Source organism: Anas platyrhynchos, chromosome 27 (assembly GCF_047663525.1).
Source record: "Anas platyrhynchos isolate ZD024472 breed Pekin duck chromosome 27, IASCAAS_PekinDuck_T2T, whole genome shotgun sequence".
Taxonomy (NCBI): domain Eukaryota; kingdom Metazoa; phylum Chordata; class Aves; order Anseriformes; family Anatidae; genus Anas; species Anas platyrhynchos.
In genome coordinates this window covers 4,929,424-4,954,619 of record NC_092613.1, presented here as the reverse complement: position 1 = coordinate 4,954,619, position 25,196 = coordinate 4,929,424, and the positions used below count along the sequence as shown (strand labels likewise).

The 25,196-nt window shown below is 55.0% G+C and overlaps 2 protein-coding genes across 7 annotated transcripts in view; both read left to right on the top strand.

Annotated features, from left to right (window-relative positions):
* CDK18 (cyclin dependent kinase 18) overlaps positions 1 to 4,240 on the top strand; it is a 40,071-nt gene extending 35,831 nt beyond the window's left edge. For all 4 annotated transcript variants that reach the window (XM_038168440.2, XM_038168439.2, XM_038168441.2 and 1 more), the window contains exon 16: positions 247 to 4,240. In XM_038168440.2, the coding sequence (XP_038024368.1) occupies positions 247 to 281 (35 nt within the window). In that variant the 3' untranslated portion in view covers positions 282 to 4,240. The remainder of the gene's footprint in view (positions 1 to 246) is intronic.
* A 3,436-nt stretch (positions 4,241 to 7,676) lies between these two features.
* The window catches only part of MFSD4A (major facilitator superfamily domain containing 4A), a 23,115-nt gene continuing 5,595 nt past the window's right edge, over positions 7,677 to 25,196 (top strand). Inside the window, exons 1-9 of one of the 3 annotated variants that reach the window (XM_038168443.2) lie at positions 7,677 to 7,855; positions 13,826 to 14,024; positions 14,159 to 14,398; positions 18,774 to 18,942; positions 20,652 to 20,767; positions 21,798 to 21,971; positions 23,817 to 23,964; positions 24,630 to 24,700; positions 24,917 to 25,037. In XM_038168443.2, coding sequence (XP_038024371.1) covers positions 7,692 to 7,855; positions 13,826 to 14,024; positions 14,159 to 14,398; positions 18,774 to 18,942; positions 20,652 to 20,767; positions 21,798 to 21,971; positions 23,817 to 23,964; positions 24,630 to 24,700; positions 24,917 to 25,037 — 1,402 coding nt within the window. In that variant the 5' untranslated portion in view covers positions 7,677 to 7,691. Of the gene's footprint in view, positions 7,856 to 7,882; positions 8,451 to 11,605; positions 12,436 to 13,825; positions 14,025 to 14,158; positions 14,399 to 18,773; positions 18,943 to 20,651; positions 20,768 to 21,797; positions 21,972 to 23,816; positions 23,965 to 24,629; positions 24,701 to 24,916; positions 25,038 to 25,196 lie in introns of those variants that run through there. The other 2 variants (XM_027444997.3, XM_038168444.2) reach the window with 2 other exon arrangements.

Below are 25,196 nucleotides of genomic sequence, written 5' to 3'. Positions count from 1 at the left end.
TACTCCCAGTGGGTACCCACGTAAGAGAAAACCAAACCTGCTCCCTGCTTTAGTCTACAAGTTACCTCTGAGGCATCCTCACTCATCACCTGTTGGTACCTAAGTCACCCCTGGGTGCTCCTGGGGCGCAGCTCCCTCCTCTACACGGCCTTAGGCTCAGAACCCACGGAGCACCGCAGGGCTCGGTGCCCCCCGAGCACCGCTCACGTCTGACCTGTCTGACCCTCGTCTCTCTGTCTTCCTCAGCCCGAGGGAAGAACAGGCGGCAGAGCATATTTTAAACCCGGACCTCGTGTTCCCCTTGTCACCATGGAGATCAGAGCACTGAGAAAGGAGACAGCAACACGCTCCCACCCGCCCCACTGCAGCACTGCCGACCCCAGCAGGACGATGCTGATGAAGCGCCCTTGGCCGCAGGCTCTCCCCGCCTGCCCCCACAGCCCACAGCAGCCGCTGTTGGTGGACTCGGGGCCTTTTCCCCCCCTTGTTCTCACGTTGCCCCTGTCGGATGCGAGCTGCCACCCTCCCTGCAGGTGCCGCAGTGAGCAGCTGCCCTGGCATTGCCCAGGATCGTGCCCTGCCCCGGGGGAGCCGCTCACTGCCCGTGGGGCTGAGCTGGGCACAGGGAGGTTTGGTGAGCAGAGGGTGGTGTCTGCAAAGCTGCATCGTGTTCGGCCCAGGCAGGCGTTTGTGAAGATGTACCTTTGCTCAGACAACCTGCTCTGCACCCCCAGGCACCAGAGAGACTGCAGCTGAAGCCCGAGCCCGGGGCAGCCCCCTCCTCCTGCACCCTTGCCTCTGCCTGCGCAACCCCTTCCTCTCTGCCCATCTTCGGTACCTGGATCCTGGCAAGGGGGGAGCAGCTGGAGCAGAGGGGCTTCCACCAGCATCCCCCTGTCCTTGCCACCACTGCGTTCCCCAGTTTGGCCACCGGGACGGGACCCCATCCCCAGCGCCGTCTCAGGAGCGCGTCTGCCCCCGTGCCAGCGCTGAGCCCCGCGGCGGAGCCGAGCCGCGCAGCCTCGCCGCACCCAAGTGTTGCGCACACCCACCGCAGTGCTTTTCTACCCGGAGGAAGGGGGAGAGGTGCCAAACCTCCCACAGCTCAGCTGTGGGGACCAGAAATAGACCCGGGGAGAAGCAAATCATCCCTCCAACCTTCTTGCCTGGCCTCGCCGTGCGTAGCCAGCACCACCTCGCAGCAGCCCTGGCTCGGGCGGCCACCGCGGGACCGAGGTGCGTGTGGAGATGTGAGCGCGCTCGGCTGGCCGAGGGCTGCTCCTGGTGCCAAACGGAGCACAGCAGGAGCCTGCCAAACCCAGCCCGAGCGAGGGAGCCCTGCTGCACCTCTCCCTGCAGCCTGCCACCAGCCTGAAATGTCTTCAGGTGTGCGAGCACTGCAGGAAGCCTCCTCTGTTTAATATCCACGTCCCCTTTGTGGCACTCCTGGATGACCGTTCCTCCCACCCGCGGGTCCTGCAGCCCTTGGACACGTCTGGGACTCTCTGGTGGGTGCTGTGACTGGTGCTGGGCCTGGCGGGACGTGCCCACATCCAAACCTGCCACCCTACCAGGGAGGGCAGTGCTCTGGGGACGCTGACTGCTGCACGCCGCTGCTTCCCCACCGAGCTCTCGGAGCTCTCTTTCCACTCTGCCATGCGTGCGGGATTTCTTCTGTGATCCTCTGCGAATGCAAAGCGTGAGGATAAAGGAGGAGACCCCGGGGCTTCCGGAGGCGCCTCCTCCCCGTGCCAGTGCTCGCCGCGACACCCCCTGCGCTCCCCCCATCAGACCAAAGCTGTTAAGTCGGATTTGTCCTAGACAAGCATCCAGACGTCTGCATTGTTTGAGGTTTGCCCATCCCTGCTCGGTTCCCTTCTCGGTATGTCCAGCATACAGCAGGCTGAATAGTTCATTAATTGTTTCCATTTGATAGGGAAGAGCATGAATAGCCATCAGCCACCAGTGACGCATTTCGCCCTGATGTGAGGGCAGGGCTTTGCCTGGTTTCCTACACCCCGCTCCTGCTGCAAGGGGCTCGGCGGTAGCGAGGCTCGCAGAGGGAGGTGTTGGCTGGAAGAAGTCTCAACTCTCACGCTGTCACCTTTTCTTTCACGAAGGCATTTACATGGAAGTTTCCTCTGCATGGAAGGGATCCGTGGTGCGGAATTGCCAGCTCCTGCCCCAAAATTGGCCGCTCAGCTGGCGGCCAGCTCACGGACACCGCGTCCCCAGTGCCCCTGCCTGCGGGTGCTGGTGCGCCCAGGTCCCTGAGCACAGATCAGAGCTAGGGAGAAGCAACCCTCTCCTCCTGCTCTCGGGAACCCCATTCAAGATGTGCTTGACCTGTCTTCAGGCAGTTTTCTTGCCTGCAAGCTGAGCCCCTGGGAAATGGGTCCCAGCAGCGCGCTCCCCATAGGACAGGCACCTCGCCGAGCGGCAAGGTCACCCAGGGCAGCGGCTGGAGGGAAAGGTTGGGAAAAGCCCAGCACTGACCGTAGACAGGGCTGCCTTATCTGGGATCAGATAACGAAGACAAAGGGCCTGCTAGCTGCTGTTTATCCTTTCACAGCCTTTGCCTTTCCTCCTACAAATCCTCCCCAGAGGCGCTCTTTGTGTGGAGGCGCTGTTATTTATTAGCCCCGCGCGCGCTGCTAGCAGCCCAAATTTCAGATAACCCCTTTTGTCCCGCTGCCTTCAGAGGGTATTTCGTTCCCATTCAGGAGGACGATAGCGTGTGTAAATATTTGGTGCCCCGCCGAGCAAGGTTTTGAGTTATGAGCGCCCGCCGCTGCCCTGCCCGCACGTGGCGGCCGCTGCGTGATGCCCACGCTCCTGCCATGCGCTGCCCGCTGCCAGGCAGCCAAATCCCCTCCAGGAGAGGGGTCTCAGTCCCCCCAAGGGCAGAGGGGGTCCGGCTGGGTTTATGAGGCCGGAGAGCCCCTAGGGTCCCGGGGGGGGGACCTGCAGTGCTCGCCCCCTCCTGCCGCAGCTCCCCGCAGGCAGCCCTTCCCTGCGCAGGGAGCGCCAGGCGGCTCCGGAGATGGATGTTTAAAGTAGCGCTGATGAAAATGCTGGGAATGTCTGTGGCTCGCTGGAATTTTTGTCATTTTGTGGGTTCTCCCGGCCGCCGCTTTGCAGAGTAGCTGGCACCCGTCGCCGATTGGGAGTTTTGACAAAAGGAAGCTGTTGTTTTGTCTTCCAGACATTTTTTTCCTTGCATTTTTTTTTTATTTTTTTTTTACCAGTTATTGTGGAAAATGGAGTTTTGGCTGCGCTCTCGGGAAAGAGCCTGTTATTGCATCTCTCCAGCTGATAGCTGGTTAAAGAAACATAAAGTAACGTGCAAAGCAAGGTCCGTGTTACAGGGCAGCAATAAAACTCCCGGCAGCGCGGCTGCATGTCACTCTCCACACACACGCTCACGCCTTTCCTGGCCCAGCCCTTTGCAGATCTACAGCAAGATTTTAAATAACAAACCTGCATTGTATCGTGGAGGCTAAGAACAAAATAAGGGGATTTTTTTGTCTCCCTTACACACGATGAAAAAAAAATAATAAAAATAGCAAGGCCATTTTCCCAAGCTTCTCACATTTTTTTTGTTTTTTTTTTTTTTTCCCATGGCTTATCTTCGGTCAGGAACAGGGCTGGCGTAAAGCAGGAGCCCAGAGCTCCCAGGGGCTGGAAAGGCACAGGCAGGTGGGAGAATGGCACTGGGTATGAAAGCTGTGACGCCCACTTTCTGCTCTCCTCATTGCCTGCCTTCGTCCTCTGCACCGCGCTTGTCCTCCCGCAGGAGAAATCGACCCAAGTGGCCAGGATCCACGTACTGTGAATGTTCTCTGGTGTGATTCATCTGCAGAATACCGATAATATATTTATCTCGTGTTGTACAAACAAAAGATGCGTTTTAAAAGAAGTGATTTTAAAGATTTATTCCAAAAGAAGCAATGATTTTTTTTTTTTTTATATATAGAAAGTTTTTTCTGGAATAAATGGAGAGGTGAAAAAAGAAAAAAGAAAAAAAAAAAGAATAAAGGACTGTATCCATCTATCAATCTTGTGTCTGAACATTTTCTACAAAGACCTCGATTTTTGTATTTCAGACGTGACATAGACTATTTTGTGATGTGCTCATTTTCTTGCTAAGGCTTCTATTACGGTTGTATTGTGAATGCTCCAAAGCCAAGCTTGAAAAATAAACTTTATTGAGTACAGGGTAGTTTTGTACAGGATATAATTTTTCTCTTTCTCTCTCTCTCTTTTTTTTTTTTTAGGGGAAGGGTCTGCTTTAGTTCTGGGATTCAGCTGGGTGACCCCGATGTCTGGGGCACGCATGGGTGGCAGGGGAGCTGCAGCCGAACGGCCTGGGCTGGTGCTGAGTTAACCCCAAAGGAGTTTCCCTCTATGTGACCTTTGCAGGAAGCTGAAATGCGGCACCATAGGAACTCGTGCGCAATAAGAAATGTTTCTGTTGTCCCTTATGTGGATCCTAAAGCCCTAGACAAATATTGCCTAGACAAATAAGTTAATCAGAAAAATAAACCACAGGGCAGCCGTGCCCAGCCCATGGCTGCAAAGTGACTCAAGGGCAGAACCAAGGAAGGGACAGGGGACACCCGTTTCCCACTGCTCTGGCAGCTAAAAATCCCCAAGATCAGGGCTACCCAGCACGAAAATCCCTGCGGGTATCTGCAGTAAGGAAGCTCCAGCCACCGAGGTCAGGGAGATGGGAGAGCCAGGGACGGAGCACGGGGGGGACCTGTGGGATTTTGGGGGCCAGGCCCATGGTGTGAGCCCACAGACGATGTGCGGGGGGACTGGGGAAGGGACAATGCCCCCTTTTCCCCTGAGCTGCACCCCGGGTCAGTGCCCAGCCCTCCTGACTCACACTCAGGCTGCAGCGTGGGCAGGTCCCGGTGGCAAGCTGTTTGCCAAACCAGCTCCTCCCTCGGCTCGTTCCCAAGTCCCGTGGTGCCAGGTCGGGGGGAATGCGGCCGAGCAGCCACAACCACATCCTCGGCACGGCGGGGCCGGATGCGCCCAGCTGCCCCAACACCCGGCACCGCTCCTGCCCACGGCTCCTCATCCCTTAGGGCATCCTCGTGCCTCATCAAGGCGCATGCTCCGCGGCGCTCGCTGGCAGCTCCCCAGGTCTCGTGGCATGCCTGGCCACGGGGACGTGACACTGGTGCTTGCAGGGAGGTTGGCTGCGTGTCCTTAGGGTGCAGGTGCGTTCCAGGAGGCCTGCGTGTCACCAGGTCGCAGCCTGCCCGCCCTCCTCTGCAGCAGTTTGGGCGCAGAGAAGGAGGAAGCGCGGTGATCACAGCCGAATTGGAGTGGGCGTCTGGAATTGGTACAGGCAGGTGGGCGCTTCCTCCCTGCTGCCACTCGTAGTACCTGATCTGGAACAGCTGGGCCGAGATCTCAGGATAACGCTTGACCTAAAAGTGGAGCCAGGCTGCCAGGCTCTCCAGCTCCCCCAGCATGTGGTGAAACTCCTGACCCTGACACGCACGAGGTGAGCGCCTCTGGGTGTGCTGCCCTTCCAGCCGGATTGCTGAGCATCTGACACCACAGCCTAGGACAACTCAGCCCATCCCATGGACAGTCTGTGCTGCAGTGCAAGAAGCATCCCGTCTCTCCCCAGTAGCATTCAGTGACTCAAGGTGTTCCCCAGAATGTCCCAAGAGAAATGATGCTGGCACCACAACAGCAAATCCGGACAAAATCGGGCTTCTGGGTTGCTGCTCAGGCAAAGCAAAGCAGGACCGATGGTGGTAAAGAAGCAGTTGCTCCATCGGCGGAAAAATCTGTGCCGTGCCTCTTGCTGCCCCAGGAAGAGCGTGTGAGCGCACAGGAAGCAGAAGGAAGGTGTTTCTCCAACGCCGCTGGGATCCGTGGAGCAGCGCCTGGCAGTGACGCTGCTGTCCGTAGGCACACGGCTCCGCTATTTGCTCATTCATGATTTCACTTTGCAGTTTGCAGCGAGCACAGAAATGTGGGTGTTTAACTCACTGCAAGTACAACATTGACTTCAGTTTGGAAAACAGCCCAAAGAGCCTCCTCACGAAGCTAATTCTGGTGTTGCACACACTCAGAGTCCTGCGGCTCGCATTTTTATGAGCTACCACCGAGGAGCTGGGTTTCAGTATGTGGAGCCAGAAAGATCTGTGTGTTCTTCTGCTGAGTAACCCACCTACGCTTCGGTTTTTATTTGCAAGCATACCTTGCATGATTTGTGTTATCCCTGATGAAACGGCCTGATATTCCTGGAAGCCAGCGCACCGGCGTTTACGCCACTGCTTAGCAAAGCGGGGTCAGGTGCCGTCGCTGGGACAGGGGCCGTGCTGGCATTTGTAGCCTCTGGCACTCAGATGTTGCCTTTTCATCAAGCTGGGGGTGCAGGGAATTTGCCAAGGCGGGGAGAGCGTTGCTCAGCCATTTCATAGCTGGGGAAGGCGAGGCCCAGCAAGCTGATGCTATCAAGTGATGGTGAGATAGCCGTGAAAACTGGGAGGACAGCGCATGTTTCCTGCCTGCCTGGCTGCTGCTGCTGCTGTAAGGCTGCTCCGTGCTGAAGATGTCGTGCGTCTGGCCAGCCGTAATAGATTGGCCTCCTTGCCTGCCATCTGGCATCGCTAAAAGAAAGTTTTACCAAGTTCAGAGTGGCCCAGATCAGGTCACTGGCGGCAGGAGAGACGTGGTCACTTCAGGTTTTGTAAAACCAGCGTGTTCCCAAGCTCTCCCAGGGGACTTGCAGGGTATGTGTAAAACAGGTGATGATTTATAGTACCGCGGGCTTCAAAGGAAGGCTGGAGCTTGGCCCCCCTCTGCCCAGACACACCTGGACCTGACCAGAGCAGAGCCAAGGGGCGATGAGGAGCTGCAGGGAGCAGCTGCAGCCCTTTTTGGGGGCTTGGTACCTGGTGTGAGGAAGAGAAGGATCTGCTGCATCGTGCAAGGAACCCCAGCTCCATGTACTGGAGCCCTTACCAACACTGCCCTGCCTCCCCCGGGGCTTTTATCCCCACAGATGGATGGAGAAAGAGAAACCAAAGAGGTTCACAGTGAGTGGCTTTTGCTTGGGGCCCTGCGCACCAGGCACCGTCCTGCTGTGGGTGCTGCTGAGGAGATGGTTATCACCTAATGACAAAACCCTCTTTCCGGCCCTGCCATTGACTCACTCAACAAATGCCTTCGTTCCTTTCTGGCCCCGTTTCCCTGTGAGTGAAGCAGGATAACAACACTGCCCCGTGCCTCCAGGCAGCTGAGCTTGATTGCTCCCTGGTTTCAGGTGCTGGAGCCACACGTCTCCCTTCAGGGCAATCGGGGCTTCACCTCCCACCTGCCCCCTGCCACTGCCCACCCACGGTTTGTTCATTTGTTTGCTGTGCTGGTGGCAGAGGGCCGGATCCTGCCCTCCTTTCACCAGGAAGGCTCCTGCGGATGCCACAGATGGGGAAGAATTAGGACTCGGATGCAATTTGGATTAGCTAAACATTAAGCTATGTCCAGGTGGAAGGCAGCACCCAGGGCCCCGGAGCAGCATTCCTGAGGTCAGGGGATGGGGGAGCAGCCAGGGGGGTCCCCAGCTCAGGGTGGCACCGAAGGGGCTCAGGGCTGCAGCCAGCCCTCTGCCCTGGCTCGGCTCCAGCGATTCCGGTTTGCCTGGAAAGAGCATTCTAAAAATGGCCAGTCTTCCCCTAAAAGTAGGTGAAATATTTATAAACCCAGCCTCTAGAGGAGACCTTTTGCGTAAGCATCAGCCGCTCCGGCTTCCAAACGCACGCGCTCCCCAAAAGCCAGCGCGCTTGGAGAAGGGGCAGAGGCGACTCGGATCGCGCTGGCCGCGGTGACAAGAGGGTGGCCGAGGGACAGAGGGTGGCAGGGGCAGGGGGGACAGCGGGTGGCAGCTCCGGGGGCCGGGACCTGGGCTGAGCGCCGAGGGATGCTCTGAGACGCGGCCACCGGGGGGCTCCGGGGGGACCCCGCTGCGCGCTGCTCGCCCGCGGGAGGCTCCGCCCGGCCCCGGGAGGAGGAGGAGGAGGACGAGGAGGAGGAAGAAGGAGGAGGAGGAGGAGGAGGAGGAGAGGGAGGAGGCGGCGCCCGACGGGGCTCGGCGGGCTCCGGAGGCAGAGCCGCGAAGGAGGAGCGGGGCCGGGCGGCGCTGGAGCCGCATCGCCGCGGGCCGCCCCGCGCCGCCGCCCCCCCCCCAGGATGTGGTGGGACGAGCGGGTGTCGGCGAGGTTCCGCAGGAACCTGCAGCCCACCCTCACCTACTGGAGCGTTTTCTTCAGCTTCGGCCTCTGCATCGCCTTCCTGGGGCCCACGCTGCTGGACCTGCGCTGCCAGACGCAGAGCTCGCTCTCGCAGATCACCTGGGTCTTCTTCTCGCAGCAGTTCTGCCTCCTGCTCGGCAGCTGCCTCGGAGGGGTCTTCAAGAGGACGTAAGGAGCCGGGAGCCCCCCCTCACCCTCCCCTTCGCAGCAGCTCCGGGCTGGGGGCGGCCAGCGCCGGGCCCCCCGCGCCCTTCCCCAGGGCTCGCACGGCTCAGCCGGGGCGCGGAGCCTGGTGGCCCCCCTGGAAAATGGGGCTGGGTGCCGGGTGCTGGGTGCCGAGGGGCAGCTGGGGGCATGGGAGGGAGGGAGGGGACCAAGGGAGGGCCGGGGGTGTGGGCTGGGGGCTGCTCGGGGTCCTGCTTGCCCACCCGTTCCCTGCCACCCGCTGCCCGTGCCCCCGAGCTCGGGACAGGGGCAGCCGCGGCACGAAGTTACAGTGAGAACTTCCTGGAGGATGTTTCCCTTACCCGAATCGCTGATCACAAACATAACATCGAGGGCCTGTTTTAATAACCCCAGGTCAGGAGCTGAGGCACTGCCAGCCCCCTGGCTGCGGGGGCACAGCACGATGCCAGGGGACGAGGGCAGCAGCGAGGTGCAGCCGAGCAGGGACTCACGCCAAGCTTCTGCCCAGGATGTGTTTAACATAAGTAATGTGCAAGGCTCAACCCTGAAGGGTGCCAAACGGGCACAACATCAGAGGCTTGATGACAGCTCCGCTCTCCGGAGGCTTAGCTGGTTATTTACCTTGCCGCTCATTCTCCAGGTGGTGGGGTAACGTTTCACCTCCGCGTGTGTCTCCAGACACACGTCACCTGGATAAATTTAACATGTATAGAAAAGAATCTCGCATGAGCCCTTCGCTTCCATCAAAAGCCTGTTTAAAAATGTCTTGTTAAACTCTTTTCTCATGACAAGTGGGGAGTGTTGGCTGAGTTCGGTGCCATCAGAGCACCTGTGAAGTCACCATTGTGGTGCGGGAGCTGTCCCAGCCGCTGTGCCCAGGCAGAGCCCAGAGGCTTTGTGGAGCAGCCCGGGCTGTGCTAGGAGAGGAGCACGATGTGGGGGGACGGGGACGGTATGTGGGGACCTCACCCTGGGTCTGACACAGACCTGAGGCTGCCGGGTGGGCAGGCAGCGCTCTGTCAGCCCCGCTCTGCTTCGAGAGTGTTTGAAGCAGCGGCGGAGGAAAAGGCGGAATTGTTTCCTGTCATCAGCTTCCTACCCAAAACCTCCTGCCCCTGGCCAGCACCTCGTAAAAACCAGCTTGAGGTTTCGTGGTTGGAGGCTCCTGAACTTTTAACTCTGCAGCAGCAAGTTGGGGAGGACAGCACGCGCGCTGCTCGCTGGGGCTGCGCACCAGGACGCGCTCGGGGCTCCTTGAGCACGGGGCTTTGCCGTGCCCACGAGCCCTGGCAGGAGGGCATTTCGGGTGCTTGTGGCTTGTGAATGTACCAGGGGTACTCCGAGCAGTGCAGTGGTTTGATGCGTGGGTTTGGACAAGCAAACATGTGCGGGCTCTGAGCTCCGCTCTCCTTCCCGTGCTGCCCTGCCGCACGCTCCTGCTCCACGGGCTGGAGGACTGAGAGATCCCAGGGCAGGCAGGAGCACTGGGGTGGGCTTTGCTGGCTGGGAGAGGGTCCCAGAGCCTCACCTGGCAGCAGTGCGGCTGAGCCATGGTCTGGCTCACAATTAATTTCTCATGTTGAGGGACAGAAGCTTGCTTTTGGTTAAAATCCTGTTGGTCTGAGCCCTCTGCTCTGAACGACGAACGCGTGCAAGAAAGCAGCGTTGCGGCTGGGTTTAGTGGCAGAAGGGGGCAGGTGGCACCTGAATGAGGCTCTGGTTCCTCTCCACAGAGAAGCTGCTGAGCACAGGGTCGTGGTCTCTGCTCTCCTGGCCCTGCTGGAGTCCTGGAGCGCTGCGAGGACAGAGCGTAACGATGGCACCGTTCCCTCCGCAACTCGCTGCGAGCTGGGATTGCCAGGACCAGCTCCAAAACTCCCTCTCCTGCTAGATTTCAAAGAAGAGAGTTTGTCATCATAAGCAGTGTACAGATGTAGCTGTTGCTTCCAGTGCTTGCAGTGGGGCTTTGGCTGTGCCCTGCGGCCCCTTGGCTGGCCGGGGAGCATGGAGCAGCCTCCTGCCTCGCTCAGGCTCACAGCGTGGGCTCTGCTCTCTGCTAGGTTGTACCTGGGGATCGCTGGGCTGTAACTGCAGCTCTGGCTCAGAAGAACTCAACTTTTTTTTTTGTGAGGTACAGTGAAATTGTTCTCTCGCATAGGTGGGAATAAGGTTTGGGGGTCCTGGTAGAGGTGCCGTGACCAACACAGCCTTGGGAGCAGCTGATGCCCTTCGTGAGGAGCTCTGTGCACCCACGGGTGAAGAACACCGAAGGCTTTTCTCTCCTGGCCTTCACCTTTTCCTTTTCAAGCCGTTTTTACTGGGTTTCATGCTTGCATTGTAAAGCTAAAGCTGTGCTCGCTCTGTGCTGCTGTGCCACGTGTGCTTGGGACAGAAGCGGCAGGTAACCGAGCACCTGTACCCCAGCTGGCTTTTTGTCATGCTGAAACTGCCTTTGTGAAAACTGAGCGTTTTTTGCTCTTGCTCCCAGTGTCAGGTCAGCCTGAGCTGACCCCACTGGCACGAGCAGAGGAGAGGAGGGGGCTGGTGTGCCTGTTGCTGCGTTGGGACCTTGTACAGGCTCTGCCTGAAGTCGTGATCCCCACCAGGACCAGCAGGGTTATGAGATGGGACCCTCTGACCCTTCTTTCTTTTCCCCTGATCCCCAGGTGCCCGCTCACACCGCAGAGCGTCCTCTGGCAGCAGTGGCCCCGTCCCCTCCCTGCCCTTCAGACGCCCGTCCTCTGAAGGTTTCTGCTCAGACACGTGGCTGGTGCGTGCAGGACGGTTCTCACGGGGAAGGAGAGCAAAGCCTTTTGTTGCTGGGAGAGCACGGAGCATGGTGGCGAGCACGGGCTCCTCGGGGGAGGCTCCTCCAACCCAGCCAGTGCTTCCCGATGGAGACCGGGGTACCTGAAGGCAGGAGGGGGATAATCCATGCCCTCTTCTTCCTCCGTGTCCTCACCTTGTCCTCTCAGGGCTTTGGGGTTTTAATGATCGGTTTTGCCAAATGGAATTAACCTGATTATCGTTTTTCTTCTTGATGTGAGGGACTTAGAAAACGCTTCCTGGGGTAGGGAAAAACATCCTGCAAGTTGGAGAGCGCCCACTGCGACAGGAGCTGTGAGCTGGGGCTCGTGTATGCTGCAAGGAGGGGAGAGGGCGAGCTTTGCTGGCCATGGTGGAGCGCGGTGCTACATCCCCTGGAGCAGGTCAGCCCGAACCTGCTGGTGCCAGGCTGCAGATCTTCCCCCAAGGGTTGTGATGGAGCCGGGATGTGCGCTGGGTGCTCCAGGAACCCAAGAGGTCAGAAGGAACATGAAGCCCCACTTTCGCAGCCTGTATTTGGACTGAAAATCAAAATTAAACGAGCTTTTGCCCATGGCACCCGAGGACGCAGGGACTGGTTCGTGATGGGCAGGGCAGCCACGGCACTGCGTTAACGTCAGGGTGGCTCATGAAGCCCTCTGGAAGGGCACGTTGGCTTCACATCAGCAAGGCACGGGGTTCAGACCCACTCTGAAAAGCTGCTCCCGAAGAGGTTTGTCTCTAAAAGCATCCCCAGCTGGCTGCATGGTGCCTGGGCAGTGTCCCTCGAGTACCCCTGGGCGATGTGGCGTGAGAAGAGGGCAATTCCTTGGTCTCACCACTGATGCCAGAGCCAGAGAAGGAGTGGGGGGGGCTGTGTGCTGCCCTGGGCTGTGAGCTGCTGCTGTCTGGGGGCAGGCACGATGCTGTGATTAACGTCGTACGGCTGCAGGCAGGAATTTCTGCTCTTTGGGGACTGGCGAGGTTGTCTGCGCAGTGCTTTTTAAGAATGGATTATTTGCAATTAATGTTTAACTCCAGTAATGAACGTGCTCCCCAGCCAGGCAAACGCAGTGCTGGGGCTGCAGAAGAGAGGAGGCGTTTGGGGAGGTCTCGGTGCGCCTTCCTCCATCACTCCCAGCCTCGGATTCGCCAGCTGCTGGTACCTCTGCTGCTCGCCCTCCTGCTGTACCCCGCGGAGCGCTGCCTCCTCTCCCCAGGCTCGAAGCTGCTTCTCGCTCACGTGCTCGCTGTTTTTTCCTGCCTTGGCTGTGCACACCTCGCTTTGCTCCCTCCCTCCCCCAGAAATCCCGTGCTGGATCCCCGTGTTGCTGCCCGAGGAAGATGGGGCGTCACAGCTTTACAAAACGTTGGCTCGCCCAGCGTGGTCTCGCTGATGGGTGCGTGAGGTTGGGCTGGGTGAGGTGGGCTCACCGAGCCTCCGGCACCACCCAGCTTGTGCCACCAGGCCTAAGGATAAGGGACAACTGCTCTTGGGCTGTTTTCCTCCTGACACTGCTGAAGTGCAGGACGTAGGAAGGCAGATTACTGAGAGTCTGCAGGTGAATGAGGGCCACGCAGAAGCCCGGGTGTGATGTGTCTGAGGCTGAGCCGTCCTGGACGAGCAGCCAGGGCAGAAGGACGGGCACCGTGGTGCCCAGCTGGCTCTCGTGGCAGCTCTGCCTTGTGCCTCCCCCATGCCTTCTCCTGCCTCTTTGGGCAGAGCGTGAAGTGGCTGCAGCAAGCAGATGGCTTGGGGGAGCGAGCTGGGGGCGTTTCACCTGCTGCAGACCCCAGCTGCCACTGCACCGGGCTTGGGGCAGGGCATGGGAGCCCGGGCTGGGAGGGACGAGCTATTTACTCGCTGCTGTGACTCTGGAGTCCCATCTTTCTGCTAGCCTCAGTCGTTCCAGTGCTTCGCTGTCTGGTCCCCGTTTCCTTCCTTCCTTCCTGCCTTTGGACTTGGCAGCTCCGGAGCAGCACGGTGCCAGCCTGGGCGCCGTTCTCTGGCTGGCACTGGGCTCGCGGTGCAATGCACCAGCTTCCTGCACCGTGCCCGTCCCTGGGGCTTCTCCCGTGGCACGAGCGGGACAGAAAGCAGCCACCTGCAGAGGGAATGGCCACGGTCCTGAGCTCGGCTGTGGTCCTGAGCTCTGCCCTGCTGTGCTGGGGGACGGGTGATGCTGCCAGAGCAGAGCGCAGGGTGCAGCAGGCGAACGGTGGATCCATGCCGTTAACAAGGGAAGGTTCTTGGGTCGTCTGCCTTGAAATGTGCAGAAAAGGTTTGAAGGGATGGTTGCTCTTCTTGAAAGCTGCCCAGAAGATCTGCCTCTGGGGGGCATCACGCTCCAGGCAGGAGATGCTGTGCCCTGGGCTGGTTACGGCTGGATGTGGGGGCACGGAGGAGCAGGGTATCCCCCTGCCAGCCTGTGGGGACATCGCCTGAGAATGTCATTGCCACCAACTGATTGGGGCTGAAAACCCAAGGCGGTGCCGTGTTGTGGATGCTGCTCAAGGCACTAATTCTCTCCTGTCCCCGTTCCCTCCCTCAGGTTGGCTCAGTCGCTGTTTGCGCTCTTTGCCTCGTCCCTCGCCATCTCCCTGGTCTTCGCCATCATCCCCCTGTGCCACAATGTGGTGGTCCTGGCTGTGGTCATGGCCGTGGCGGGCCTGGCCATGGGCTGCATCGACACCATCTCCAACATGCAGCTGGTGAAGATCTACCAGAAGGACTCGGCCATCTTCCTGCAGGTGAGCGTGGAGCCTGCGTCCCCCCCCCAGGGCTGTGCTTCCTCCCCTGAGGAAGAGGAGAGAGGAGCTCAGAGCCAGGCTCTGCACAGAGGGCCGTAGCCACCAGCTCCACTTGCGTGCCTCACCTCTTGCAGGCCCTTCATTTCTTCGTGGGCTTCGGAGCGCTGCTGAGCCCGCTGATCGCTGACCCCTTCCTCTCGGACACCAACTGCATCCTCTCGAACGCCACGGCCAACGCCTCCAGCAACCTCCCTCACATCCGCAAGTCGCTGGTCCCGCACCACCCGGGCAACCTGTCCCACTACGACCTGCCCATGAAAGGCATGGTGGTCACCCGCGTTTCCTACGCCTTCTGGATCATGGCCCTCATCAATGTGAGTGCTGCGGGGGCTGTTGGTGTGCCGCAGACCATGCCGGTGGTTGGGGGTTCCCTTTGGGTGGTGCCAGCGATGGAGGAGGCGAGCGGGTGGTTGTGGTCAGCGGGTGCCTTGTCTGCTCTCCTTGGAAGCTGCTTGTACCTCCAGCATCCGCAGATCCAGGAGTTAAAGCAGCTCGCGATGCTCAGAGCCACAAAATCTTCCCACTGTCAGCCTGGGGTCGGGGCTGGTGGTGTGAGGAAGGCACAGCAGGAGGGCGATTCGCAGCCTCTGTATTTGTAGGAAAATGCCCACCAAAGGACGGGGTTACTGGGGCAGTGGCTTTAGTTTTTAGAGGAAGGCGCAGCGGCTGCTCACTGCCTCCAGCTGTGCAGGTTTGCATTTTGGCAGAAGGGTGATGGCCAAAGATGTGCTCTCCCCACTCCAGGCTGCCGAGCAGCCCTGGATCCTCCACTGCTTCATCGGTGCTAGGCAAAGGGCACAGGTTCTGTCTGCTCGTGGTCTGCCCGTTAGGTGATAAACTAAAACCCCAGTGCACCTATTCCAGCGGTGCTCATCGCTGATGTGAGCAGAGCAGTCAGCCCAAATACCTGGGCAGGTGCTGAAATGAGTTCCTCTGCAGAAGTACCGAGGACGATGTCCTCTGCCTAGGAGAAGGCTGTTGTAATTACCTCTGACTCTGTGTATGCCATGGGAAATGTGCTTTTAATTACACCAGAGCATTATCTATTTTGCCAGTCTATCTTGGGCAAGCTAATTTAGTTTCAAAGGCAGCGCTTAATATCTGCCTTGAATGCAGCTCACATCCGACGCCCGGAGCACTGATGGGGGGGGCGGTCATCAGAGCCTCTTCCCACCACTGGCCCCTGGCCATTTTGCTGCTGTTGCCACCCGTGGGAGCAGGATGAGACCCCGGGCTGAGTCCCTCTGCACCCAGCAGCTGGTGTGGGCAGGCCACGAGCTGGGTTTGAGCATCACTGCAAGCTCAAGCGCTGTCGGTGCGGGTTGTGTGCGCACGCAGCGAGCAGGACCCCTGGGGAGGCAGCAGGATGCTGCTGGGCTCCTGAGGATTAGGTAATGAAGACAAGGGGAGCTGGGGAGTCAGACACGTGTGTCTTCTTACCAAGCAGAGCCGTTATTGTCTTCTCCAAAGCCTCGCAGAGGGAGCTGCCTCGATTCCTTATTTAAACGGGGTAACCCAGCCCGCTGGCTGGAGGTAGTGCGGGCAGCTGCACTCCAGAACCGACCCTTTAAGGTGTAAATGTCAGAGAAAGGAGATGGAACTGAAAACCCCAGGGAAGGGGATGAAATGAGTAAGCTGTAAAAATGGAAACCAGAACCAGCAACTTTTTTTTTTTAATGGTCAAAACCCCAATTCCGTGCCAGTTCTGAGGGCTGCGTGTATTCTGACAGGACAGCTGAAATGATTCATTTCGATTTCTTGCTTTGTTTAAAGTTGAAATGTCTCAATTTGGCTTTGGCATGAACACAAAGTGTAAAGCCAATGGAATAGTTGGTTCAATGTTCTTGAAGCAAAATGTTTTTGCTTTGGTAGAATTAAATGGTTCAGCATTATCAAAATGAAGTGCTTGGATGACTCACAGCCAAAATTTTTCATTCTAAGAGAAAATTTTGGCTTTTTATCTAGATTTGGAACAAAAACACATTTTAAAATTCAGTTTCCCACAGAACGGAAATTTCATCATCCTGCCCGTTCCAAGGGGCTGGAAATCAGGAAAATGTTCCTCCGAGAGGGACGTGTTTGTCCGGAAGGTGGTTTCCCAGGGGAAGTGCAGGGCGCTCCATTGTGCTTAGGTTGCTTAAAAGTAGCTTGGACACGATGGCAGGGAACAACCCCATGCTCCTGGTGGGAGGGGGGGGAGACTGAAATAGAAACTGGAGGGCAGGATCCTGGAGTTATACTCACGCTTAACGAGTTGTTGCATCACGCAGTTGAGTTTATAATGACAGTTAAAAACTGCACGGGGCTGGGGGTGACGTCCCCAGCAGGTGAGAGCTGGGGCTGGAGAGGTGGCTACAGGCAGTGGGGCTCTCCCTGGGCATTTTGCCTTCCACCCCGTGCAGGCTCCCAGCTCGATGTTCCCATGTTCCCTCCGTGACCTGGGCTCATCCTCGCTGCTCCACCTCCAGCTGGTGCACATGGAGCTGCAGGAGCTGGTGGTGTGGAAGGGACGGTCCTCGAGCTGTCCTGGGGCACGGGGTAGGCTGTACCTGCGGTGTGGGTCTGTTCCTTTGTCGGTTGAAGTGTGCCCTGGCAGGGCTCCGCTGTTTGCCTCTGTTTGCTCCTCTCCACCTGCCTGTGGAACAAGCAAAGTGCTTTTGCGGACGCCCCGTCCCCTGCGCGCAGCCTGGATTGATGGCTGGGCTCTCCTGCGGGGCTGCTGGTCACGGGTGACCGTCCCCAGCTGCCCTGCCAGCAGGCTGATGTGTGGGACACAGCCCTGGCTCGGGATGGGGCCATGGAAACCTGCTTGCTCCCGAGCTTTCCTTTCCTTTCCTTTCTTCCCTGAGCTCATTTTGGCACGGTGGTGGGCGAGGGCTGCGCCTGATGGCAAGTGAGAGCCCAGGTTTGGGGCATTTCCTACCAGGAACAGCCAGCGCTGGTGAGCCATCAGCAACCAGTTCGTGTCTTGATGGAGCTGGGACTTGTGCACCCAAGGCACTGCCAGTTTTGAGGTGGTACTGCCTGGATAAAGAGGAAGGGGACCTGCTTACTTTGGGGTTGCAGGAGCAGGGCCATGCCTGTGGTCCCACTGGGAACCTGCATAGGCACTGAGCACTCCTTAAGTGCTCGGAGCTGTTATCTATCTGGCCAGTCCCTCTGTGTGGTGTGTTTTGTTTTTGTTTTTTTTTGCAAAATCTGCAGTTTAGAAGAATAAAAATCTGGTCCTGACCTCCGGAAGGATTAGAACTATCAAGCAAATGCGTTTTTCTTCCATGGGACCGAACTAACTGTTCCTATTCCCATTGTTCCCAGAACAATGAAGTCCTCATAAATGAATTCATGCAAGAGAGGCGGGTGTGGGGGGGAATTCTCCATACATTTAAATAGTGCCACGAGCCAACAAAAGGCAGGAAATTTGGAGCTAGAGCTCACACTTGCTCACAGACATGTAGAAAACAAGAGCTCAATGGCTGGAGAGTGAGCTGTCACTTAGGATTTCCTGGCTTTCTCCCCCAGTGTGTTGCAGAATAAACACTGCTTGGTTGCAGCAGGAGGAGGAGAAGGGAGGGCTGGCCAGGGGCAGACCCAGCTTCATTTACTTCCCTCTATTTTCTCTCCCCCCCCCCTCCTAAAAAAAAAAAGATCCAAGTCCCTCTGGGCTTGCAGGCACCATCAAGTCGTGGCTGTGTGCAGGATGCAGGCTCATCCCTGGGCACGAGGCAGTGAGAGAGCGTGGTGCTGGGGGGTCCTGATGCTGCTGTGCGATGGATCCAGCGGGCAGGTGCAAGCCTGAGGTCCCCCTCTTTTGTCCCCACGTGTGCAGCGCTGGGCAGAAAGCCCTGACTGCAGGGAAAGGTGCTGGTGGGGCCCCAGCACCCATGCAGTGGGGACCCTGGTGTGTGGGTTACTCTTAGGCAGCTGTGGCCAAGAGGGCAGGGGCTGGAGGAGCAGCGTGGTTGCTTCTTGGTCCCGGGTCCCTCAGCAGAGGCTGTGCTGAGGGGTTTGTTTGGGGCTGCTGGGCTGCAGCAGGGCCGTGCCTGTTGGCCTGCGAATCACGAGCTCGTCTCTTACGAGATGCTGAGCAACCCCTGCTAATGGCTGGACAAAGCAGGTCGTGGAGCAGCTTGTGCATTCCTCACAAAGCGTTTCAGCCAAAGGTCTCCCGTTCAAACTGCTCTGCTCTCCACAAGGGAAAAAAAAAAAGCTACTTTATTATTATTCTTTTTGCAGAAGTAGACGCATGCTTGGAAACCAGAACGTTTTGGTTTCAAAGGGTTGGTACAGGCTTCAGGAGGTGTGTATCGGGTGCCTTCTGGTCTAGTGCTCCTGCCCCCAGCCCAGGTGAATGGTCCCAGCCCTACCAGGACCCCCGCACCCAGATTGTCCGGATTGAGAATCTTCTCAGATTTATGCCTTTTTTTTTTTATTTTTTTAATTTTTTTTAGTATGTTTCACTAACAAGCCTCAGTCCTTCCTGCAGTGGCTCCTTACCCCTTTGCCAGCTTCCACCCTTGCCCAGAGGTCAGAGCAGCGTGAGGTTGCTCTCAGAGGGAGGTTAACTCACCAATATCTATTGTAGGTGCTGAATCCAGCTTCCTAAAAGTCCCTCGTGAGTGGGGAACTGGCCTGTGCTCTGTGTGGGATGTGTGCAGTGCTTACCTGCCCCTCTCTGCTCCTCCTCCACAGCTGCCAGTCCCCATCGCGGTGTTCTTCTTGCTCTACAAGGAGCGGATGGTGCCATGCTTCAACAGCAGCAGCCATCCACTGCTGTCAGCAGACGAGCTGGCGATGGAAACACGACCTACGGTGAAGGACGATCTCGCTACCTCCGTGCAGAGACCCCACGCAGCAGGAGGTGAGCTGGAGGCACCTCTCTTAACGGGTCTGGGGGAAGGGTGGTGAGCTGGGGGGGGAAAAAAAAGAAAAAAGATGAATTTCAGAATGTCTCCATTGAGTTTAACAAGTGAGCTTAATTGCTATTGTCTAAGGAGAAAACTTTCCAAAACATACAAGTGAGTGTAATCCAAAAGTACCCAAACAATCCCGTTTGGTGCCCAATTGCCCTCAGATTTGTTGGGACCGTAACCCCTGACCAGAGGTTAGTATGCTGTCACTGGGATGCCAGGCTGCTTTCCTGCAAGCTCCCCGAAATTAATCCTGGGCTCTCAAGGTTTTTTTAAGCACACGTGAAAGTCATGCCCCTTTGTTTCCTTCTGGTTTGCAGTCAGGTTTTGAGCTGGCTCCTCTGACGGTTCAGAATAAAAGTGGCGATCGTTCTGCAGAAAGCTGATTTTATTTTTTTTAATAGATCTGAAAGGAATAAGGATAGTGCCCTTTTTCGAGGCGAAAAGTTAAATTCCAGCAATAGTTTGAACTTGTGACTACACCCCGTTTTGTGGACAATAGTAGCATTGTTCTTTGCTACCCAAGAGAAACATATCAAAGTCAATTCTCCAGCTAGTGAATCTCGGAAGTAATCACGTTTTAGGGTTATGAGAGGAGCGTTGTTACAGAAGAGATGGCTTTACCTTAACAATTAAATTTTAGGGAAAACTTGAAAGCAGATGCAGTTAGAGATGTGGTGAGGTGCTGCAGAGAATGGTTCGTAACTGTGCCTAGCGGTGTGGGTTCTCTGGTGTCTAGTAAGGCTGTGTTCATCTAATAGCATTTCCCTTAGCTGAGACACTGAGGGCTTCTTTCCTCAGCCCAGCTGCCCGTTTTCATACAACCCACTGGAGCCTCATGGTCATCAAATCTCCATCCTTCTCTTAAACGCCTTTGGGATGAATCCTTAGAGAAGCTGGGAGGCTATTTGGCTGACTACTGTGATCTTTGGCAGGCACGTCTGTGCTGGCAAAATCCCTCCTTCCCCATAGAAGCAGTGAGAATTTCATCTTTGCCCGTGCAGGAGCAATCATCTCACCTGCTCCGGGCTCCGAGTGCAGTGAGGTTAAGGCTGGTGCTTTGCACTCCCTGCAGTGTGACGAGGTGGTGTGGCAGGGGGCAAGTCAGCCGTGCCTGGGGTCCCGGTCCCCAGCAGGCTCGAGCACATTCTTGTTCTGTCGACTCAGAGGAAGCAACACCAGCTTGTGTGTTTATCACCCTCTTTCCCAGAGCTGGCTTGTTTGGTTAAATATCGTTTAGCTGGAGAATGTGAGCTGTCCTGGGCAGGGCTCGTCCATGTGGCTGTGAGGGACGCTGAACACAAGTGCTGGGGCTGAATGGGCTTGTTTCTTTTGACTGTACGAGTGGGGCCAGCAAAGTGGAGCTCAGGAATGGGAAGAAGAGCCTAAGCAGCTCCTGAGAGATAAGCAGCAAGTATCTTGGAGAGCTAGGATCCCGGTCTGTGGATAGCAGCCTCAAAGCATGTCTTCCTTCTGAAGTTTTCTAGGTAGGTACAGAAAGCCGTGCTGGCAGAGGTCAGCAGTGTTCCACGTTGTTCACAGTCCTCTCCGTGTCTCTGTCCTGCAGCTGAGCACAAAACAAATCCCCATTGCGGGCTGGCAACCACCCAGCCCCAGGGGGACGTTCCAGCTAAGTTTGCTTTGCATTGTTTTTCACCAGGTCATGATGACTTATTTAGCTGCTGCCAAAGCAAAAACTTCAGAGGGGCTTCTTACACCTACTTCGCAGTCCACATCACTGGGGCTCTTGTTCTCTTCATGACTGATGGGATTGTGGTGAGTTCAGCTGATAGAGGGCTCTTGTCTGACCAAAGCTACATGGCTTTCTTCCTTCCAAATCACTTAAAACAGCCCAAACCTAGAGACAACCACATGTCCCTCATGTGCAGCAGGCCGGACCTGAGGGTCTGCCTGTGCAGCAGTCTGGCTCCCAGGGTAGCTCATTAAAAGCTAATCAGTCTGGCTGATACCTGCCCTGCTTCTTGGGAGGGTTGTGTGATTTCTCTAAGGCTCTACGGTGCTGCAGCTGGATGGCTACTGCTGCTAACCTGGCCAGTTTAGAGCTGGAGGTGTGGCGTTGTCTGCTTGTGAGCAGTGGAAGTCTTCTCATTTCAGCCAGGGCGCAAGCACAGCTTTGTTTTATGTCCTAAGAAACGGTGGTTCTTTGTTTGACGGGTCTCCTGAGCCCACAAAATCCAAGAGGAGAGCATGCATGGGGTCCCTGTAGCGGCCTGACGGCATGTCCCTCACCAGCGCAGGCACAGCGGGTTTGCTGTACGTAGCACTTCTGTCCAGAGGAGGAAGACTCACTCTTGGCTGGCCGTTGTTCCTTTTCTTTCAACAGTTTTGTCTCAGTCCACTCAGGGTAAAAACGCTGCTGGGTCTCACTAAGGTGTGAAAGAGGAGTGGGGTTACACGAAGCAGCTGTCAGACGCTGGAACTTTTTAGGGCCTCCATCTTCAAGGCTGAGTCTGGGTTCTTACGAGGAGAGGTGTTAAGAATGTGCAAGTCCAAGACAGCCTTTAGGGAAGGAAGCATCTGTATAGATAAGAGCTTAGTAAGTATTTTACCTAGCAGAGCTGTTAAGTCTTGCCCTTTTAGGAGCGCTTAAGCCCTGTGTTCTCCTCCTGGTGGAAGCTTGTCTCCAGCTGCCAACTCTTAGGAACGAGGTTCACTGAGGTTCGATAGCAAATCCATAGGTGGGCTCCTGCACGGTCGCAAGTGTGAATACTTGAGGGGCAGGATGAAGCTGCAAAGCCTGTAAATCACCACGTCGATGTGACATGCTGTTTTGTTTTTCCCACAGGGAGAGTACTCGGGCTTCATTTACAGCTATGCCGTGGAAGAGCCTCTCTCTGTGGTCCATAAAGTGGCTGGCTACTTGCCCAGCCTCTTCTGGGGATTCATCACATTGGGCAGACTCATTTCTATTCCTGTGTCCTACCGAATGAAGCCAGCGACTATGGTCTTCATCAATGTGGTAAGGCTATTTTTACCATGTCTCTGCTCTGCTTGCCTCCAAGGTGCTCCTTTTGGTTTTGGTGTGCAGAGCTGCAGCAATTCTCAGGGCATACCCCGGCCAGATTTGCACCAGGCAGTCTGCCTAGCACACACGGGCTGCGTTCATCTTCCTCTGCAACCCTCTCTGTGTTTGCAGCTGATAGATATAGGAGGTAGCTAGGACTTACAACTTGATTGTACTGCTTTTTCTTGAGCTTGCTCCTCAGTTGATCTAATGCCAGATTTCTGAGAGCACCTAGTAAAGTGTCTGCCAACTTTATTTACTTCTCACATTATCTTCTCTGGCATCTACATGGAAATTAATGCTTGTGTTAGCCATGGGAAAGGGAAGGAAGTAAATCCACTAGTTCAGTAAATTCTCTGCTTAGACTGTAGCAGCTATGAAATAAATCAAGTTAAGGTTAGTTTGCTTAAATTAAAATATATTCATTTGAAAAAAGGGGAAGGAAGCCTGTAAAGGATATGTAACAAAGATGTATAGAAGGATGTGATAGACAACAGCACAGGAGCTGGTTCCATTTCCCCATCATGTTATTGTTTTGTTTTTTAAAAAAAAATGGCAATTAATTTACAATTTATTTAAACCAGAATTTATTTTCATAGCAAGTCTTACAGTAATATTGTGAGGTGGTGAGAGAAGAGGGGTGACAGTACACATGGGGATGTTTTGAAGGCCAAGGTCTGTTGCAGACAGGCCACAGGTGAGGAAGCTTGCTTGGCACCTTGTGGCTGGTCACTTTAAAACCGAATTTTAGATACCAATGGCTGCAGCCAAATGAATTGCAATTATTTTAAAAATGAGTATAATTACTTCCTATTTCAGAACACAGTCACTAGTTACATGGGAGCAGGGAAAGCTCAGCCCCAGCAGCTCTAGATCAGATAGCTGGTGTGAGCAGTCCTATGTATCTGCTTAATTACTTTTCTTAATTGCATGACTGCTCTATTAAACCCAAGGACAGGATTTAGTTCTTTAGCAGCTGCTCATATTTGCAGAGAGGAGGGAAGAGCATCCAACCCTTAACAGAAGCCTTCTCACTTCCCTTTAAAGGCAGCAGTAGTAGTATCATCCAAGGACAAAATTGGCTTGACTAACACTCGATGCTGTGCTTGCTGGTAAGTGCTGCTCTGTGTAGTACGACAGAGCAGCTCTTGGCAGTCGTTCCAGCATTATAGCAAACTGCAGTTTGAATTCATTTTCTTTAGAATCCAAATTGCTCTTGTGTATATGTGCACACACCCCTAATTAGGGCCTGAACGATTAAGAAACGTAACTTGAGTTGGTATTGCAGAGCTCCCTCTGCTGACTCTTTGCATCTTGGATGGTTTTGCTATTACTTGTGCACTAAAGCAAGCCAGAAGCGAGGGCAAGTTTGTTTAAATTTATTTGGCTCTTTGGCTCTGCTTGTGAGGGGTAGGGTTGTGAACAGTTATTGAGAGCGAGCGAATGCTTTAGCCTGCTGAGAAAGACTTATTAATGATTGAAACATATCTATATTATGGAGGTAGCAGTGCTGTTGTATTTAAAGCCAAAGAAGTATTTTTCAAGACATAATCTTAACTCTCTACCTAATGATGTCAAGACAGATAAATTAGATATATTCATTTTAAGTCCCATTAGAAAAAGAACCAAATTCTGCACTGTAAAGATAGATGGATTTTAATTTGACTTGTTACTTCATTTTTTTTTTAGACTGTGAAAATGTAGTTGATGTTGTATTCTGATGGGGAAAAAGAGAAAAGCTAGAGTTACTGTAACTCAGCATTTACCTTCCTGCTGACTCTCTGTGTTTGTTGTCCACAGGTTGGAGTCCTGATAACCTTCCTCCTGCTCCTGATTTTCTCCTACAGTGTTGTCTTCTTGTTTGTGGGAACAGCATCTCTGGGTCTGTTTCTCAGCAGCACTTTCCCCAGCATGCTTGCCTACACTGAGGACATCCTGCAGTACAAAGGTAAGCAGGGATTTGGGCACGCCTGGCAGACTCTGAAAGTAGGCAGGTGTTCAAGGCTAGAGCTCAGACACCATCACACCTAGCAAATCCCCTTCCCTCTTCAGGGATGCTTAGGAGGACTGGAAGAAAGATCTGCTACTAAATACAATTTTCATTCAAGCTTGTAATTGGAAAACCTGACTGCACAAATCCCAGATTCACTGTGCTAATAACTTCCACAGGCAGGGATCCAGACTGGTGCTTAGTTTCCTGCAGCTTTAGAGCTCTCAGGGACTGACGAGGGTTTCTGTTCTGACAGCATCATCCAGGTTATCAGTGAACTGAAAATCCTGGTTTGGCCAGCTTTTATAGGAGGTCTCTGCCAACCTCAGTCTCTGAGACAGCGATACAGAAAAATGAGTTTTTTTCAGCAAGAAGCAGCAGCACCTCTGCTGACAGAGACAAGTTACAGAACAGGAGCTGGTTTTTGCCTTAAACTTTTACCTTTCTGTACTACCCACATTTTAGAAGAGTGATTCTCAACATTAGATGGAAACATCCATCAAGTGTTTGTAAATCTTGTACAGAGAGGTCCGTGAAGGAGCAGTTTAAAGAAGTTACCAGCCTGGTCCTGGTGGCTGAATCATCTGTTCTCTGGCAGTATCTCTTGCACTGTTTCTTTGCAGGCTGTGCCACGACCGTGCTAGTGACTGGAGCTGGAATTGGAGAGATGGTACTGCAGTTACTGGTGGGATCGGTAAGTGTCGGCATAGGAAAAAGACAGGGCATGCCAAAAACTGAGTGGAACTTTTAAATAGAAACCTTAGTCTCAGTTTTGGACAGTAGCTGTGGGGAAAAGCACTGGTTTACATTTGAGATATCGAAAAGTAAAGCTCTCACTAATTGCTAATTAGGTATTTGAGTGCTATGATGACACGTCTGTTCCTTTTTCTTTTTTCCCCTCCAATTGCAGATTATCCATGATCAGGGCAGCTACAGTTTCCTGGTCTGTGGAATGATCTTTGGAGGCTTGGCCTTTACCTTCTACGCTTTCCTCTTGTTTTTCCACAGGATGTACCCCAAGCCCCCGTCAGGTAAGAAAGCGCCAGCACTAAGCAGCCCTGCTTTATAATGAGAGGAAGAGTGGCATATGCATCAATACATAACCAGGGTGCAGCACTTCAGCAAAATGCAAGGAAATGTTTATTTTACTGCTGCTTCCTGCCCCTTCTTCCTGCTTTGACTTGCCCACA